Source organism: Schistocerca nitens, chromosome 11, assembly GCF_023898315.1.
Source record: "Schistocerca nitens isolate TAMUIC-IGC-003100 chromosome 11, iqSchNite1.1, whole genome shotgun sequence".
In the NCBI taxonomy this organism is placed as follows: domain Eukaryota; kingdom Metazoa; phylum Arthropoda; class Insecta; order Orthoptera; family Acrididae; genus Schistocerca; species Schistocerca nitens.
In genome coordinates this window covers 76,116,273-76,130,826 of record NC_064624.1, presented here as the reverse complement: position 1 = coordinate 76,130,826, position 14,554 = coordinate 76,116,273, and the positions used below count along the sequence as shown (strand labels likewise).

At 41.9% G+C, this 14,554-nt stretch overlaps 1 protein-coding gene across 40 annotated transcripts in view; it reads left to right on the top strand.

The window, feature by feature from the left end:
• Positions 1 to 14,554, top strand: part of LOC126212861 (zinc finger protein 83-like) — a 1,762,073-nt gene that overhangs the window by 286,268 nt on the left and 1,461,251 nt on the right. For 22 of the 40 annotated variants that reach the window (XM_049940331.1, XM_049940339.1, XM_049940338.1 and 19 more), the window contains exon 3: positions 8,641 to 8,703. The exons of the other annotated variants lie outside the window; for them this stretch is intronic. In XM_049940331.1, coding sequence (XP_049796288.1) covers positions 8,641 to 8,703 — 63 coding nt within the window. The remainder of the gene's footprint in view (positions 1 to 8,640; positions 8,704 to 14,554) is intronic. 40 annotated transcript variants of the gene reach the window in all.

The window sequence follows — 14,554 nt, the reverse complement described above, 5'->3', positions numbered from 1 at the left end:
TGTAATCCAAATTAAATTATTGAGGCTCTCAGGCTTTCATTTGCATTTTGTGTCTTTCTGTGAAGACACTTCCTCAATAAATCAGGGTTTGCAAGAAACCTGAATGTGGGCTTCAATGCATTCATAACAGGTTCTGTGGTCCACAACTCTTTTTGTGGATACGCACGTGGCGTGCACGGGGCCCTGAGCTAGTGCAGTTCTCCTTCCCCATCCCTCCTCATCCCCAATCCTCCCCCCCCCCCAATCCTCCCCCCCCATACCTCCCCTTCACACTCCCTCTTCTTGGGAGTAACAGCCTTCGTCTGGAGACGGACATTTGGAAACTCCAGGATTCAGTTTCCTTTGTTTTTCTCCATCCTCACACTTTCTTCCTCTATAGGTCTTTCCCTACGTTCACTCTTCTCCGTGCTTTCATACCCTTACTTCTATATCTGCCTCATTCTCCTTGTCTTCTTTTCCGTGTCTTGTTCTCCGCTTTGGCGTTTGAGATTCTTTCTTTTGTCCCCTTATCCCTTTCTCTCTTTCCTCTTTTCTTTCCTCCCTGTGCGTGTCTGAAGGCCGACCCAGGTGTTCGCACACATAGCCGGTGACGGGGTAACGCGTAATTCCCCACCCTGGCTAGACAAGTAAGGCACGTATGTACCCCCTGATAAAGGCCAGGCCCAGGGAGTGGTGATTGCCTGAGCTGTTACCTTCCGAACATGCCGATTGGTCCCTCCATCCGTTTCTCGGGAGATATGTCCTGAGGTGTGAACAATCACCTAAGGCGGGAGTGCCCTCTGAGAGGGCCCCCACAAGGAAGGAGCACACCATAGGAGACGCTGGCAATGATGGGGGATTCATCCGCAGTAGATTTCTCTTCTTCTTCCATGTCTTCTGCCCAAAAATGAAAGCTAAATGAAACTCCTGTTCCGAAAATTCTACCACCAGCACCAAAGTTTCTTTTTGTCACAAGATCTGATGGTCACGATTTCTCAACAGTCAACCCTTTTGTCATTCAGAAGGGTGTAGGTGCGATTGCTGGACCAGTGAAATCTTGTACTTGGTTGCGCAACGGTACCTTAATGTTAGAGACAGAGGGCACCTTCCAGGCCCAAAAATTACTTCGAGCCACACTCTTACACACATTTGCTGTACAGATGGAGGCCCACCACACCTTGAATTCGTCGCATCATGTGGCATGATGTGTACCAGGTCACTCGAAGGACTAACTGATCAGGAGATTCTGTCTTTCCTCTCTGATCAGGGAGTGATGGCCATCCATCGGGTTGTGAAAAGGATCGACAAGGACCTCATACCGACCTGAACTATATTCCTGACTTTCGACAATGTGCAATTGCCTTCACGAATTAAAGCGGGTTATGAGATCATTTTTGTTCAGCCGTATGTACCCTACCCTACAAGGTGTTACCAATGTCAGCAGTTTAATCATACACGGCAGTCTTGTTCAAGTGGGGCTAAATACATTAGCTGTGGCAGGGATGCCCATGAGGGTGACTGTCCACCTCCGTCCCCTCGTTGCATCAACTGTATGGGCGACCATGCTGCCTCCTCTCGCGACTGCCCCGTCTACAAGATGAGAAAAGTATACAGGAAATTCGAGTGAAAGAGAAGGTGTCGATCTCGGCTGCTCGCAAGTTATTCAATAGCAGAAAGCCCACTGTGCTTCTGGCAGGTAAATACAGTACCATTTTCGCCTCTCCTTGGCCTACCAGGGAGGTAGCTACACAGACATGTGATCTAACATTTAGTGATTTGGTCGTCAGATTGGCCAGTGCTAAGATCGCCCGATCAGTGTCTCCTCTCACTCCCACCGACCCTAAGGCTCAAACATCATCATCTGGTACTGTTAAGACAAGGACCTCTAAATCAGATGCTTGGACCTTCGAAAAAAGAACCAACACGCGAAGATTTCTTGCATACTCAAACTTCATAGCCATCAACTGTTACTTCGACAAAATGTAATTCTTCAAAGAAGGCTCATAGAAACAAGACTTCTCCTGCGCCACCCAGCGGTTGCCATCCCCGGCTATCCTCAGTTTCGCCAGGCTGCACCGCTCCGAGCCGATCATCTGGCCTTTCACCGGCGGAGGAAGCTGCCCCTCCTGACCAGCTCAGGAAGATGGCAGACACAACTGTTGAGTTGATGGACCATGACTCACCACCTATCAACTGCAGCACCAGTGCTCCCTCGAAGCCAGACCCTCAGTGGCCATCGAGTTGATCCTTTCTTGTTTCTGCTCTTTCTTTTTGTTTTCATAATGGCACTTCTTCAATCGAATATTCACGCCATTTGGTCCAACCGAGAGGAGCTAAAATTGCTCCTTCGAATGCACTGCCTGCTTGTAGGTCTCCAAGAAATGAAGTTACGCCCATGCGATCGTATTGACCTGGCACACTATACCTCCATGCGTTTCGACCTACCCCCTGTGGCAGGTATTCCGGCTCATGGAGGGGTCATGTTGCTGGTTCGGGATGATGTCTACTATGATCCAATCACATTGCATACAGATCTGCAGGCAGTTGCCGTCCGAATTATTCTCTCTACTTTCACATTTTCCATTTGTACTGTTTACACTCCATCATTGTCTGCCTTTACTATGGCAGACATGATACAATTGATTGCTCAGCTTCCTACACCATTTTTGTTGATTGGAGACTTTAATGCCCACCATTTCCTTTGGGGCTCTCCAGCATCCTGCCCGAGAGGCTCCCTCTTGGCAGACCTTTTCAACCACCTCAATCTAGTCTGCTTAAGTACTGGTGCACCTACCTTCCTTTCGGATGCAACACATACCTATTCTCACTTGGACCTCTCATTATACACTATCCAACTTGCACGTCGGTTCGAGTGGTATGCTCTGTCTGACACATAATCCAGCGACCATTTCCCATGTGTAATCCATCTCTTGCATCACACCCCTTTCTCCACGTTCCACTAGTTGGAACATCTCTAAAGCCGACTAAGGGCTTTTCACCTCCCTGGCGACCTTCAATGATCAAAACTTCTCCAGCTGCGATAGTCAGGTCACATACCTCACAGACGTTATTCTCACTGCTGCTGAATATCCAATCTCTTGTACTTCCTCTTCTCCACGGCGAGTCCCAGTCCCCTGGTGGGCTACAGCATGCAGTGATGCTATTTGTGCTCGACGACGTGCTTTACGCTCCTTCCAACGCCACCGTACGATGGCGAACTGTATCAGTTACAAACGACTCGTTGCACAATGTTGTCGTGTTATCAAAGGAAGCAAAAAGCCTTGCTGGGTGGCTTTCACCAGCTCATTCAACAGTTTTACTCCTCCTTCGGTTGTCTCGGGTGGCCTGCGCCGGCTATCTGGCACCAAGGTCCACTCCCCGATTTCTGGCCTGACTGTAGCGAATGAAGTCCTTGTGGGTCCTGATGATGTCTCAAGTACCTTCGGCGGCTTTTTCGCGGAGGTTTTGATCTCTGCCCTCCCCTGAAAACAAGCATAGGAGGCACGGCCAACTTCTTTCCAGTCTTTGAATCGTGAAAGTTACAATGCTGCCTTCACCGTGTGGGAACTCGAAAGTGCACTCACCCAGTCCTGATCCTCTGTTCCGGGGCCCGATGGTATCCATATTCAGATGCTGAAGAACCTTTCTCCTGCAGGTAAAGGCTTTCTTCTTCACGCCTATAATCACATCTGGACTGAAGGTCATGTTCCCACACGCTGGTGTGAAGCAATTGTTGTTCTCATACCCAAACCAGGAAAGGACAAACACCTTCCTTCAAGTTATTGCCCCATGTCCCTTACCAGCTGCATCTGCAACGTGACGGAGAACATTGTAAATTCTCGATTGGTTTGGCTCCTTGAATCTCGACGCCTTCTTACCAATGTCCAATGTGGATTTCGTAGGTGCCGCTCTGCTGTTGACCACCTTGTCAACCTTCATTATGAGCAATTTTTTGTGTAAGCGCCAGACGGTGGCTGTGTTCTTCGATTTGGAGAAGGCTTACGACACCAGGAGAATGGGGTGCCCCAGGGCTCTGTTTTGAGCATGGCCCTTTTTGCCATAGCTATCAATCCAATAATGGATTGCCTTCCAGCTGACGTTTCAGGCTCCCTTTTCGTGGACAACTTTACGATTTACTGCAGTGCTCAGAGAACATGTCTCCTGGAGCGCTGCCTTCAGCATTGTCTTGACCGTCTATATTCCTGGAGTGTCGCTAACAATTTCCGTTTTTCTGGTGAGAAAACGGTCTGTATGAACTTCTGGCGTTACAAACAGTTTCTTCCCCCAGCCTTACATTTCGGTCCTGTTGCTCTCCCATTCGTGGAGACAACAAAATTTTTAGGTCTTATATTTGACAGGAAACTTTGCTGGTCTCCACATGTGTCTTACGTGGCTGCTCATTGTACCTGTTCCCTAAATGCCCTCCGTGTTCTCAGTGGGACGCCATGGGTAGCAGATCGAATGGTCCTGCTTTGCTTATATTGGTCCATTGCCCGGTTAAAGCTGGATTATGGAAGCTTTGTCTACTCCTCTGCCCGGCCGTCCATCTTACGCCGTCTAAACTCTATCCACCATCAGGGGTTACGTCTGGCGACTGGAGCATTCTACACCAGCCCTGTTGAGAGTCTGTGTGCCGATGCTGCCGAATTACCGCTCAACTACTGGCGTGATATGTTGCTTTGTCAGTACGCCTGCCGACTGATGTCAATGCCCCACCACCTGTCATATTTCTTCTTCTTTGACGACTCTTTCGACTGCCAATACAGTCTGTACGTCTCTGCCCTGTTACCTCCTGGAGTTCGCTTTCGTCGCGTGCTTCAGCAACTTGATTTCACCTTCCCTACGACTTTTCGAGTGGGTGAGAGCCCGACGCCACATTGGCTCCAGGCTCAGGTTCGCGTTCACCTTGAAGGAGAGGACCCCGGATTCGATATACTGCTTGAGGTTTGTTGAACTTTGTTCGAGGCTGGCTAATAACATCTTTATTTACGCAGATGGCTCCAAGACTACTGCTGGCATCGGATGTGCCTTCGTAGTTGGGGATGATACTTTTCGATACTGGCTCCTTGACCAGTGTTCAAGCTTTACAGCGGAGCTTTTTGCTCTCTATCAGGCTGTTCAGTATATCCGCCGCCATCGTCATTCTCCCTATGCATCTGCTCTGATTCTTTGAGCGCCATTCAGAGTCTCCGTGACCCATATTCGGACCACCCTCTCGTGCAATGAATTAAACGGTCCCTTCAATCACTAGCTGATGCTGGCGCTTGTGTCCTTTTTTGTGGATTCCTGGCCACGTTGGTGTGCTTTGTGTCTCATCAACTGATGTTGGTGGGGTTAGGGCCATAAAACCGATCCTGATGGCTTGGACGACCTCCTCACACCCTTCCCGGCGAGAGGAGGTCATTTTGGCCAGGTTGCGGATTGGGCACTGACTATTTAGCCACCGCGACCTGTTGTCCGGTGACCCCGCCCCGCAGTGCCCCTGTGGTCATCCATTGATGGTGCACCATATTTTATTGTCCTGTCCCCATTTTATTCACTCTCGTGTTGTCCTGTGTCTGCTGTCTACCTTACAGGAACTTTTAGCTGATGACACTCGAGCAGCTGCTCATATTCTTAGTTTTATGACATTGACGGACTTGTCCAAGAAAATCTAACTCTTTTATTTTGTTTATCTGTGTCTTTGTAAGTACATCCTGTTGTTGCCCCCTTGCGTTTTTCTACGCTATTAGTGCACTAACATTTGTGACTGGGCACTAATGACCTTAGTAGTTGAGAGCACTAGAAAAAAAAGTTCTGGTAATTAGTGTTTATGTGAATACATCCCATTTCTCTTGTTGGATGTACACCAATTGCCTATCGGACACAGATCGTGCATTGGTGTTTTGTCAGTGGATAGTTTGTGGAAAAAAATTGCCCACACAACATGCCTCATTACCTCTAAATTGTGTGGGTTTTTCCTGATAGCTGTCCCATAAAATAAATGAAGAGAACCAATTTCTTTCAGAGTAAACCTGCTTTTTCCTCCTAGTGGTTTTCCAGCTTCACGTACTTCACCTTTCTTCTCTTTCAGCAAATGACGAAGCCTACCACCAAGCCTCTTTTTGATTTGGCAAACACATACCAACTTTTCTATTGTTGTATTGTACAGATTTTTGTCTGTCACAGCTTTGAACAAAGAGGAGTCCCCATCATAAAGGTATTTAGTATCTCTGACACCATACTGGTCCTCAGATCTGGAAAACATCCTAACAACTGCAGCAGCCTCCATGCCCCCACTTGAGCCACTATAATTATTAGAGCATGCTATTGCATGCCTTTCTTTCCACAGTTTCTCACTGTCTTCATTGTTGGACATTTTCCTTGTTGCACACTGGTGGCAGTATTTAGACATAATTTCTACATCTAAAACTTTATCTGAGTCAATACCTATAACAGATGCAACTCCATATAGGGATGTGTGACCCCTTTTCATCCAGGTCCCATCTGCAGACACATATGGGTCAGTAACATTTGTAGGATATTCAGTCATGAATACCTACTCTAGGATCTATTTTTTGTTTGTTTATTTCCACCAATTCCTCAACTGCTTTCTTCATAGAAACTTTGGCAGTATCGCATACACCTTCAGACATTTCTTTATTTATTTTTTCAAACCTTTCACAAGTTGGAGGCATGTTCAAGGAACCACACAATAAATTACCTCCTTCTCTGCCTTGTCCAAAGCATCTCATAGCATATGTTAACCTAAAATTGCTATCATATGTACCAGTGTCGATTTTTTTGGAGGAGGAAAATGAAAATTCATAGCCGCATAAATTACAAATTAATTTAAAATCACAAGCTATTCCCACTCTTCTTTCTTCAACAACAATTGTGCATTCTGTATTTTTACAGCTAACACATGAACATGAAAACTTTATAGCCTGACAGACAAGCTCTAACCTGGCAGACAAGATCTAAATCAGTAAGTCTGAATCCATATCATCATTGACACACCTGTACAATTCTCCCATTCCAAGTTTTTATGTGGAAGCTTAATTTTGAACTACGTCCTCTGTTTTGTTGGTAAACCGATTTCCATGAAACTTCCATTTCCTGAACACAGTTTTTCCACTACCCATTATGCATAAATCTTGACTTCCATGTGAAGGTTTGCAAATTCAACCTTCCACCCATAATGTGTGTTGGTATTGTCAAAATGTAAATGAACCACATGCAACAATGTTTTCAGGCAAAGGTATAGATGTCAGCCAAAGTTATCAAAAGAAAATAGCCTTCACACTGACAAACTCCGCTGAAGCAAGCAGTTTCCCAAATGTTAGAAAAGGTGGGAGTGGCCGCAAGTGCAGAGCAGTTTAACAATTTAAAGGCATTTCTGAAGCTACTATGATAATAAAATTCACACACAACGTAGATTAAACTGTGTAGATCAAGGAAATAATATTTTTGAAAAATATATTTTTTGGACCAAAATCCATTACATCTTAACTTAAAATTAATGCAAAAACTTAGTTCTTGTTCGTTTTCTTTAAAATGTGGCAATATCATCCAGTTTTGAGGCTGAAATTTAATGGGGAAACTGAAACAAACTTTTCTGTCACTGTGAATTTTGTGTTCCTTCTTTCATTTCTTTCACCTAGAAGAATTCAGGAGAAGCAACGAAAACACAAATGCAAGAACTCACACAAAATTAGCCCTTGGAATATAACGGGGTAAATTGACTACCTAACCAAAAAAATCTTCGTTGAAACGGGTCAGTCTGTGTAAGCTGAGCCTTGGAGAAACAGGGTACGGATGAATATCCCCCAGCTCTCAGCCCCTGAACTTTGAAAATCTCATTTCTCTACATTTTTTTGACTTCATTGTAAGAATTGTCATGCCTGTATCCAGGACATTTTGTTACTGAGCAGGTTTGTGTATCATCCATAGGTATAAGAAAATCACCTGTTGAGAAAAAGTCATTTGTAACAATATTACGAAAAAATAGATGAGCACTTACCATACAGAAGAAACATTGAGTAACACAGGGGCAACAGAAAAACTTATTTTGCATTTTAACTTCTGACCAAAAGGCTTCCTTTTGATGTAGAAAATGCCTATACACATTTGCACAAGAACAATTTGCATACACGTACATGTGACCACTGTCTCTGGCCACTGTAGTAGTCTTTTCACTTTGCGTGTCTGAGACTCAGCATCTTCGCTATATGGTGAGTAGTGATCTACCGTCATATTATTGTTTTTATTCAATCCTTGACTTTCCATTACGGGCAAATGGTTTATGATATATATGACACATCTTTTCTATGTGAATATCGATAACATAAGGGAAAGATGAGACACTAAGTTGCAGGCAGACACAGTGAAAAGACACTTACTGATTACCTTAGTCAGAAAAGGACAAAACTAATGTGTAAGTTTCTTTTCATTGTATCTGTTTGCAGTTTGACATGTCATCTTTACAGTCAGCAGCATTCTATCTTTTGCTGATATCCCAACCTGGAGTTTCCATTGTTTGAGATAATTCCTCTCAGAAAAAAGAACTAGTAATAAAATTATTATTATTGTTAAACTTAATAGTGTCATAAGTTTTACAGAAAGCTATTAAAATTACAACTGCTTAAGCACACTAATTATGTGGTTTTATTATTACCACAGGTCTGGGTTTGCCCATCCACTGTGAACGTGAAAGAAGAATTGCAAGAGTGTGCGAATCGAGAGGTAATTCAAGAATTTATGTAACTATATAAAATTAAGCACATTTGAATTGTGCCACAGTTGTGATCATAATGGGAATGATAACACTGGTCAACACTCATTTTCTTGCCAAGGATATTTGAGTGGCTTTAGGATGGGTTAGTGGTGCTGAGGACGAATATAGCAACCATTTATGCAGTTTGGCTCTAATTTTTGAGATAATGCATGATTTATTCAAAAAATTAGAAAAAATTGCTAATACTGAACTCGAGCGCTACAAACTACAATGAAAAAAGAAAATAATCTTTATAAATAGCTTCTATGAAAACCTGATAGGCATTTGTCCACGTATAAAACATAATTGAAAAGTTTCTCTGTAAGTATATCATTTTCCGTCCATGACGAACCGCTTCCTGCACGCTTTCCTTTTATAGGTCTCTTCAGAACAGTCACGTTGCAGATTCCAGCAATAATCTGCCATCATATGCCTGTCCCATCTTCCTTTATATCTTTCCTCTATTCCTTTCATATCTTGATGGAACCGCTCTCCTTGTTCCTCACTGAAATCACCTAGATTACGAGGAAATCGATCCAAGTGGCTGTGAAGGAAGTGTAATTTTATGCTCATGTTAGCTCCTAAGTTTTGAAAGTTAGTGAGCATGTTTTTGACCAGTTCCTCGTAATTGGGAGCTTTATGATTGCCCAAAAAACATTTTACAACAGCGACAAAACTGTTCCAGGCCGATGCTTCAGTGACAGTCATGACACTTGTAAAATTGGTATCGTTGATGAGCCTGCGAATTTGAGGACCATCAAATATTCCTGCCTTAAGTTTTTCACTACTGAGTCCAGGGAACGTATTGCAGATGTATGTGAAGCAATTACCATTTCTGTCTAAAGCTTTTGTGAATTGCTTCATTAGTCCTAACTTAATATGTAATGGTGGAAGAACAATCTTGTCCCTACTAACCAGAGGTTCATTAATGATGTTTGCTTCACCAACAGCCATATGTTCCCTTGGAGGCCATGTTTTCTGCTTCCAATGTTCGCACTTTGCCCTACTATCCCACATGCAGATAAAACTTGGGTGCTTTGTGTATCCACTTTGTTGTCCAAGCAAGAAGTTCACCATTTTCAAATCAACACAAATCAACCACTGGTGCTGCATATACTGAATTTTCTGCAGAACCATCTTGATGTTAGCATATGCTTCACAAAGTTTTGTTGAGTGGGCAATAGGAATAGATGCGTAACGATTGCCATTGTGTAGGAGAACACATTTTAAACTTCTAGTGGAACTGTCTATGAAGAGACGCCAGTCCTCTGGTCTATATTCCGGCAGCCCCAATTCAAGTAAAAGTCCAGGTATATTGCTGCAATACACTATAACCTCTTCTTGGTTGAAGTATGGAAGAAGGTTTTCTTCTCTCGTCCGGTAAGCTGTTATTTTAACACTTGGATGAAGACAGTTCTTTTCCTTAAGCCTGGATGCTAAGAGTTTGATGCTTGCTTTGAAAGATTGAGTTCTCGTATCAAGTCACTGAGCTCCTTCTGGTCGAACTGCTGGGGTTGTGTCTCACGTCCTTCGTATTCCGAACCACTACTTATACATTCCTCGCCGTGCACATCGTCGTCTGATGATGTTAGCGTGGGTAATGTTGTGAAGGTTGGTACAGGAACATCGTTGCTGTGCACCACCGGTCTTCTTGCTGACTCCAAATTGGGATATTCCCACTTTCATTTTTTGAACCTATTAAAACCTTTCACATTAACAATGCAAAAATAGCAATCATCTGTATGGTTCTTCTGCTCTCGCCATACTATAGGCACTCCGAAGTTTAAGCTTTTCCTTTTTCGTTTTGTCCACTGCCGTAAGCACTCCACACAGCATTTACAAACTTTATGGGGTGCCCACGCCTTGTCTTGATCTCCAAGTTTAATTCCGAAATATGCCAGATACGCTTCCTTCACAAAAGGAGTGATATTCTTCCTGTTCTTTTGAAGAACGTATTCACCACAAATGTAGCATAACTCATGTGGATGGTTCACGCAAAGACGGCGTGAAGAACTCATGTTTTCCTAAAACAAAATTGCACAAATACTACATATTATGCAGAACTTTCTTGTATTTGCATGTCAATCACATCCAACAAACATCATTAATTGTTTTGTGTGAAATGAATACTCACCTCTTATTTGCTACGTCACGATGAAAAGGTTCTATCTCCTTGAAGCTGCACTGCACATGTGTGTGACTTTCGACCATCGCCATTTTTCTTGTTTATACTGAACGCTACCTATCGGCTGTTGCGGGGATTACCTCGGCCAACAAATGAATGTCGAGTACCGCCGAATTCAAATCTGCACAACCCTCAATATCTTCAACACACGCACCACACAACAGGACTGAACACATGCTGACAGTGTGATGTTTGCATGATGTAATCCTCAACCACACAGATGCACTCCCTGAGCACAATTGTTTAATAAAGATAGTACAATATCACTAATTAAAAAACAGGTAGCAAATACATTACACCATATATGGACCCTGCAGTCGATATTATCCACATGAAACTCTCATTTCCACAAATAACCTATGTCTCAAAAACCAGAGCCAATTTGGAAAAAGTACAAATATACTCGGAATGAGTATCATAACAATATCCCATTTTCGTTCAAACTTCCCTGGCAACGAAAAAAAAATTTTATTTTGTAGAGCTGTGTAAGCAATGCAGCTCTCCATTGGTGTTCAGGCTTTCACTGTAGTGCCTGTAATGATTACACTCATTGTAATATTATAGGCCCCTGGCAGAAAACTAGGGAAAGCAGGCAAAATAGAGCATTATAATTTACACTAAATGAACTGAAGTATCGGTAAAAGTTAAATTTGAACCTCCTCCCCTGTATTTTTCAGTATGGCATGGAGATAAAGATGGGGCTTCACTACTAGTCATCTTATTACCACCACAAGATTTTTCTGCTTTTACATCCATTAGCTTTGCCAACTCTCAGCCAAATTGTCACCTTCAAACATAACCTAGATCTCAGACTTAGCTACAAATCAGACTGTCACCACAACAAAGACTTTAGGGGGGGGGGGGGGCAGTCCTCTCTTAACATTAGCCGAAGTAGTATCAGTGAGCTTGTGCAATAGTTTTAGTGTGTATATTTTAAGAATTAGTTCCTTGCATTTGTCACTACAGATAGGAATTATGAGTTATTGTGATGATATACTTACGAATCAAAATATGAAAATTGCTGCCTTGACTGGGATTGGAGCCTAGATTCCTGCCTTAATGACTAGTTGTGTGAATAATACGGCCATCTAAGTATGCATTCTGGACCCTGCCAAATTCTCGTTGTAGCATGTGACCAAGGCAGGAAAACCGGGTTCAATTTTTCCTTTTGTCAAAAGCAAATTTCTACATAATATATTCAGTAATTTTTACTTGGGATAATTTCTAACTTCTCTGTCTTGAATCCTTTTTGGAATGTCTTCTTATGAAGTGACAACATCTGGTATTTGAAACAATTATTTGTCCATATAAATTTATACATTTTTTCCTTAAATGTGGCAGATTACATAAACGCATGTGTGTGGGGTGGGGAAGAGGAGGGAAGGAAAGCACAAAAATGTTGTAATTTCTGTAGTAAATATGTACACATGATGATGGAGGTAGTAAGTCCCTCAAAGGCTATTCGAAATTAGTATTGTAGTTAGATTTAGCGAGTATTTGTATTGCAAATAGTTTACTATTCTCTGTTGAGTGCTGATTATCACTATGAAAAACATTCATTTTCCTCTCATAAGTTTTGTCAGTTTGCTTTAACTAGCCATCACTTTATAATTAGCAAAGATGCCATTTGTTATACAATCTTAAAATTGTTGGCATAGCTTGTGTAAATGACATTTTGTTGTAAAATAACCACACAAAGATGCTAAAAGTGCTGTTTTCTGTTACTCTGTACCTAGTTACAACCTAGTGGTGATTGTCTGCCAGAACTTCAATGTAGATTCAAAGCCTCCAAAGTGTACATGATTTCCTGGCACAATAGCCACAGTCATCCTAGTACTTCCTCCAAATACTACATTTACAAATAGAGAGAAGTGATATCTTCTCCACACATTAGACCCTCCTAAAATCTTGTGTGTGTGTGTGTGTGTGTGTGTGTGTGTGTGTGTGTGTGTGTGGCCCCAGCATCCTCAGTAGAGGCTCCTGCAAGCAGGATTGTGGTGATGGCAGCATACATAAAACCACCTTGCCCTTTTAGAGGCCTATTACTCAATACACACTGGACAGAAGGGAGGCAGTTATTTCAAATGCTCAATGCCAATTTTATAAAGCAGTTGATCATAGATTATGGGAAAAAAATTGTCACATTGAACTCTAAAATCTGTATTGAACATACATTACCTGCAAACTAATATGCCATGTACTAGCATCACCTTTCACTAGGAGAATCTCAGGGATCGAGTTAATTTCAAATGTAGTCAACAAATCATATAATAAAGACACTGCAAAACAATAGACTTCATGTTGTGTGACTAAAAGTTGAAAAATTCTCATGCTGCTGGAAGAATTTTTATTTTTAATGATAGGCTAAGGAGAATATCTGTGATGTAAATAATAGCTGCAGATAATAACAGCCACCCTAAGATTTTCTAGAAAAGACTTCTAATAACGTGAAAAATTTACAGGAATTTCATACACACACAAAGTCATAGTAAAAAAGGAAATGTGAAACGTATTTGCAATGAATAGCATGTTTATGAATTATTTGGCAGGGAATAATGATCATCCTTTACAGAAATCCACTCTGTACTTTAATACTGCATGTCAGTAGCCACAGAAGGACAATAATTTAACTACAGAATGCCAATGTCAGTTATCAGTCATATTTATTGGCTAAAGTGAAAACTAAGTTGTTTCAGTGCCTCTGTAACTGTGTAAGAGTATGGATCTAAACAGTTTAGCATTCAACCCTTGTCAGTCCAGTTTCCATTTTCTTGTTTTCCATGCATTTTTCCTCTAATATTAGCAAGATGTGAAGTTTCACCATGGGTTGGAATCCACTTTAAACTGTAGGCACCCATACATCTGGAGAAGTAATTCTGATCAAAGGTCTGAGAAAGGCAAAGGTATACCACCTTTGAAAGGTCTATACCCAACGAATGTTTGTGCTGGCAAAACCAATCTTGGGATGGGAGACTGATGGTTAATTAGTTAGTTAGTAAAGTTGGTTTGTAGGTTCTTGGTCTGTGGATCATTTGTACAAGTAATTGTAATGATGTGGAATGAGTTGTCATAAGTACACATTTATGTGTGAGTATGACTAATGCTGACCATTTACCAGGTTCTTATTTTTAATGCAAATGTGAATTAGAAACTGTTACCCACAACCTTTTTTGTGTAAACAGAAATCCTCCAGTAGAACAGAATAGTAGTGAGACTGAAAATTTTTCAGTTTTCAGTTTTAATTTTTCTGGCTGACAGAAATTTTATATCATTGAGTAAGTAACCAAAATTTTGGTGGCAACATTGTTCATCCCCATTTTGTGCTGAAGACAACCTCAGTGTGGAATAATGAATGTCATTATGTTACTGCACTTATGTTCATCAATGTTCCTTTTGAACTGGACAGAATTATTTACAACCAAGTTCATGACAGAATAAATGTATTGTGAAGCAGTAGTCAAAATGCCTGACTCCTTTAATAGATGTCTGCAAATGGTGCTGGGTGAGGAGCAAATAATATTCTTATAGCAAGTTTTTGATCAGTGCAGACTTTGTTTCTTAATGATAAGTTGCCCCTGAACATTATTCCACATGACATTATTAAATGGAAATATGCAAAATGTTAACTTACTGAT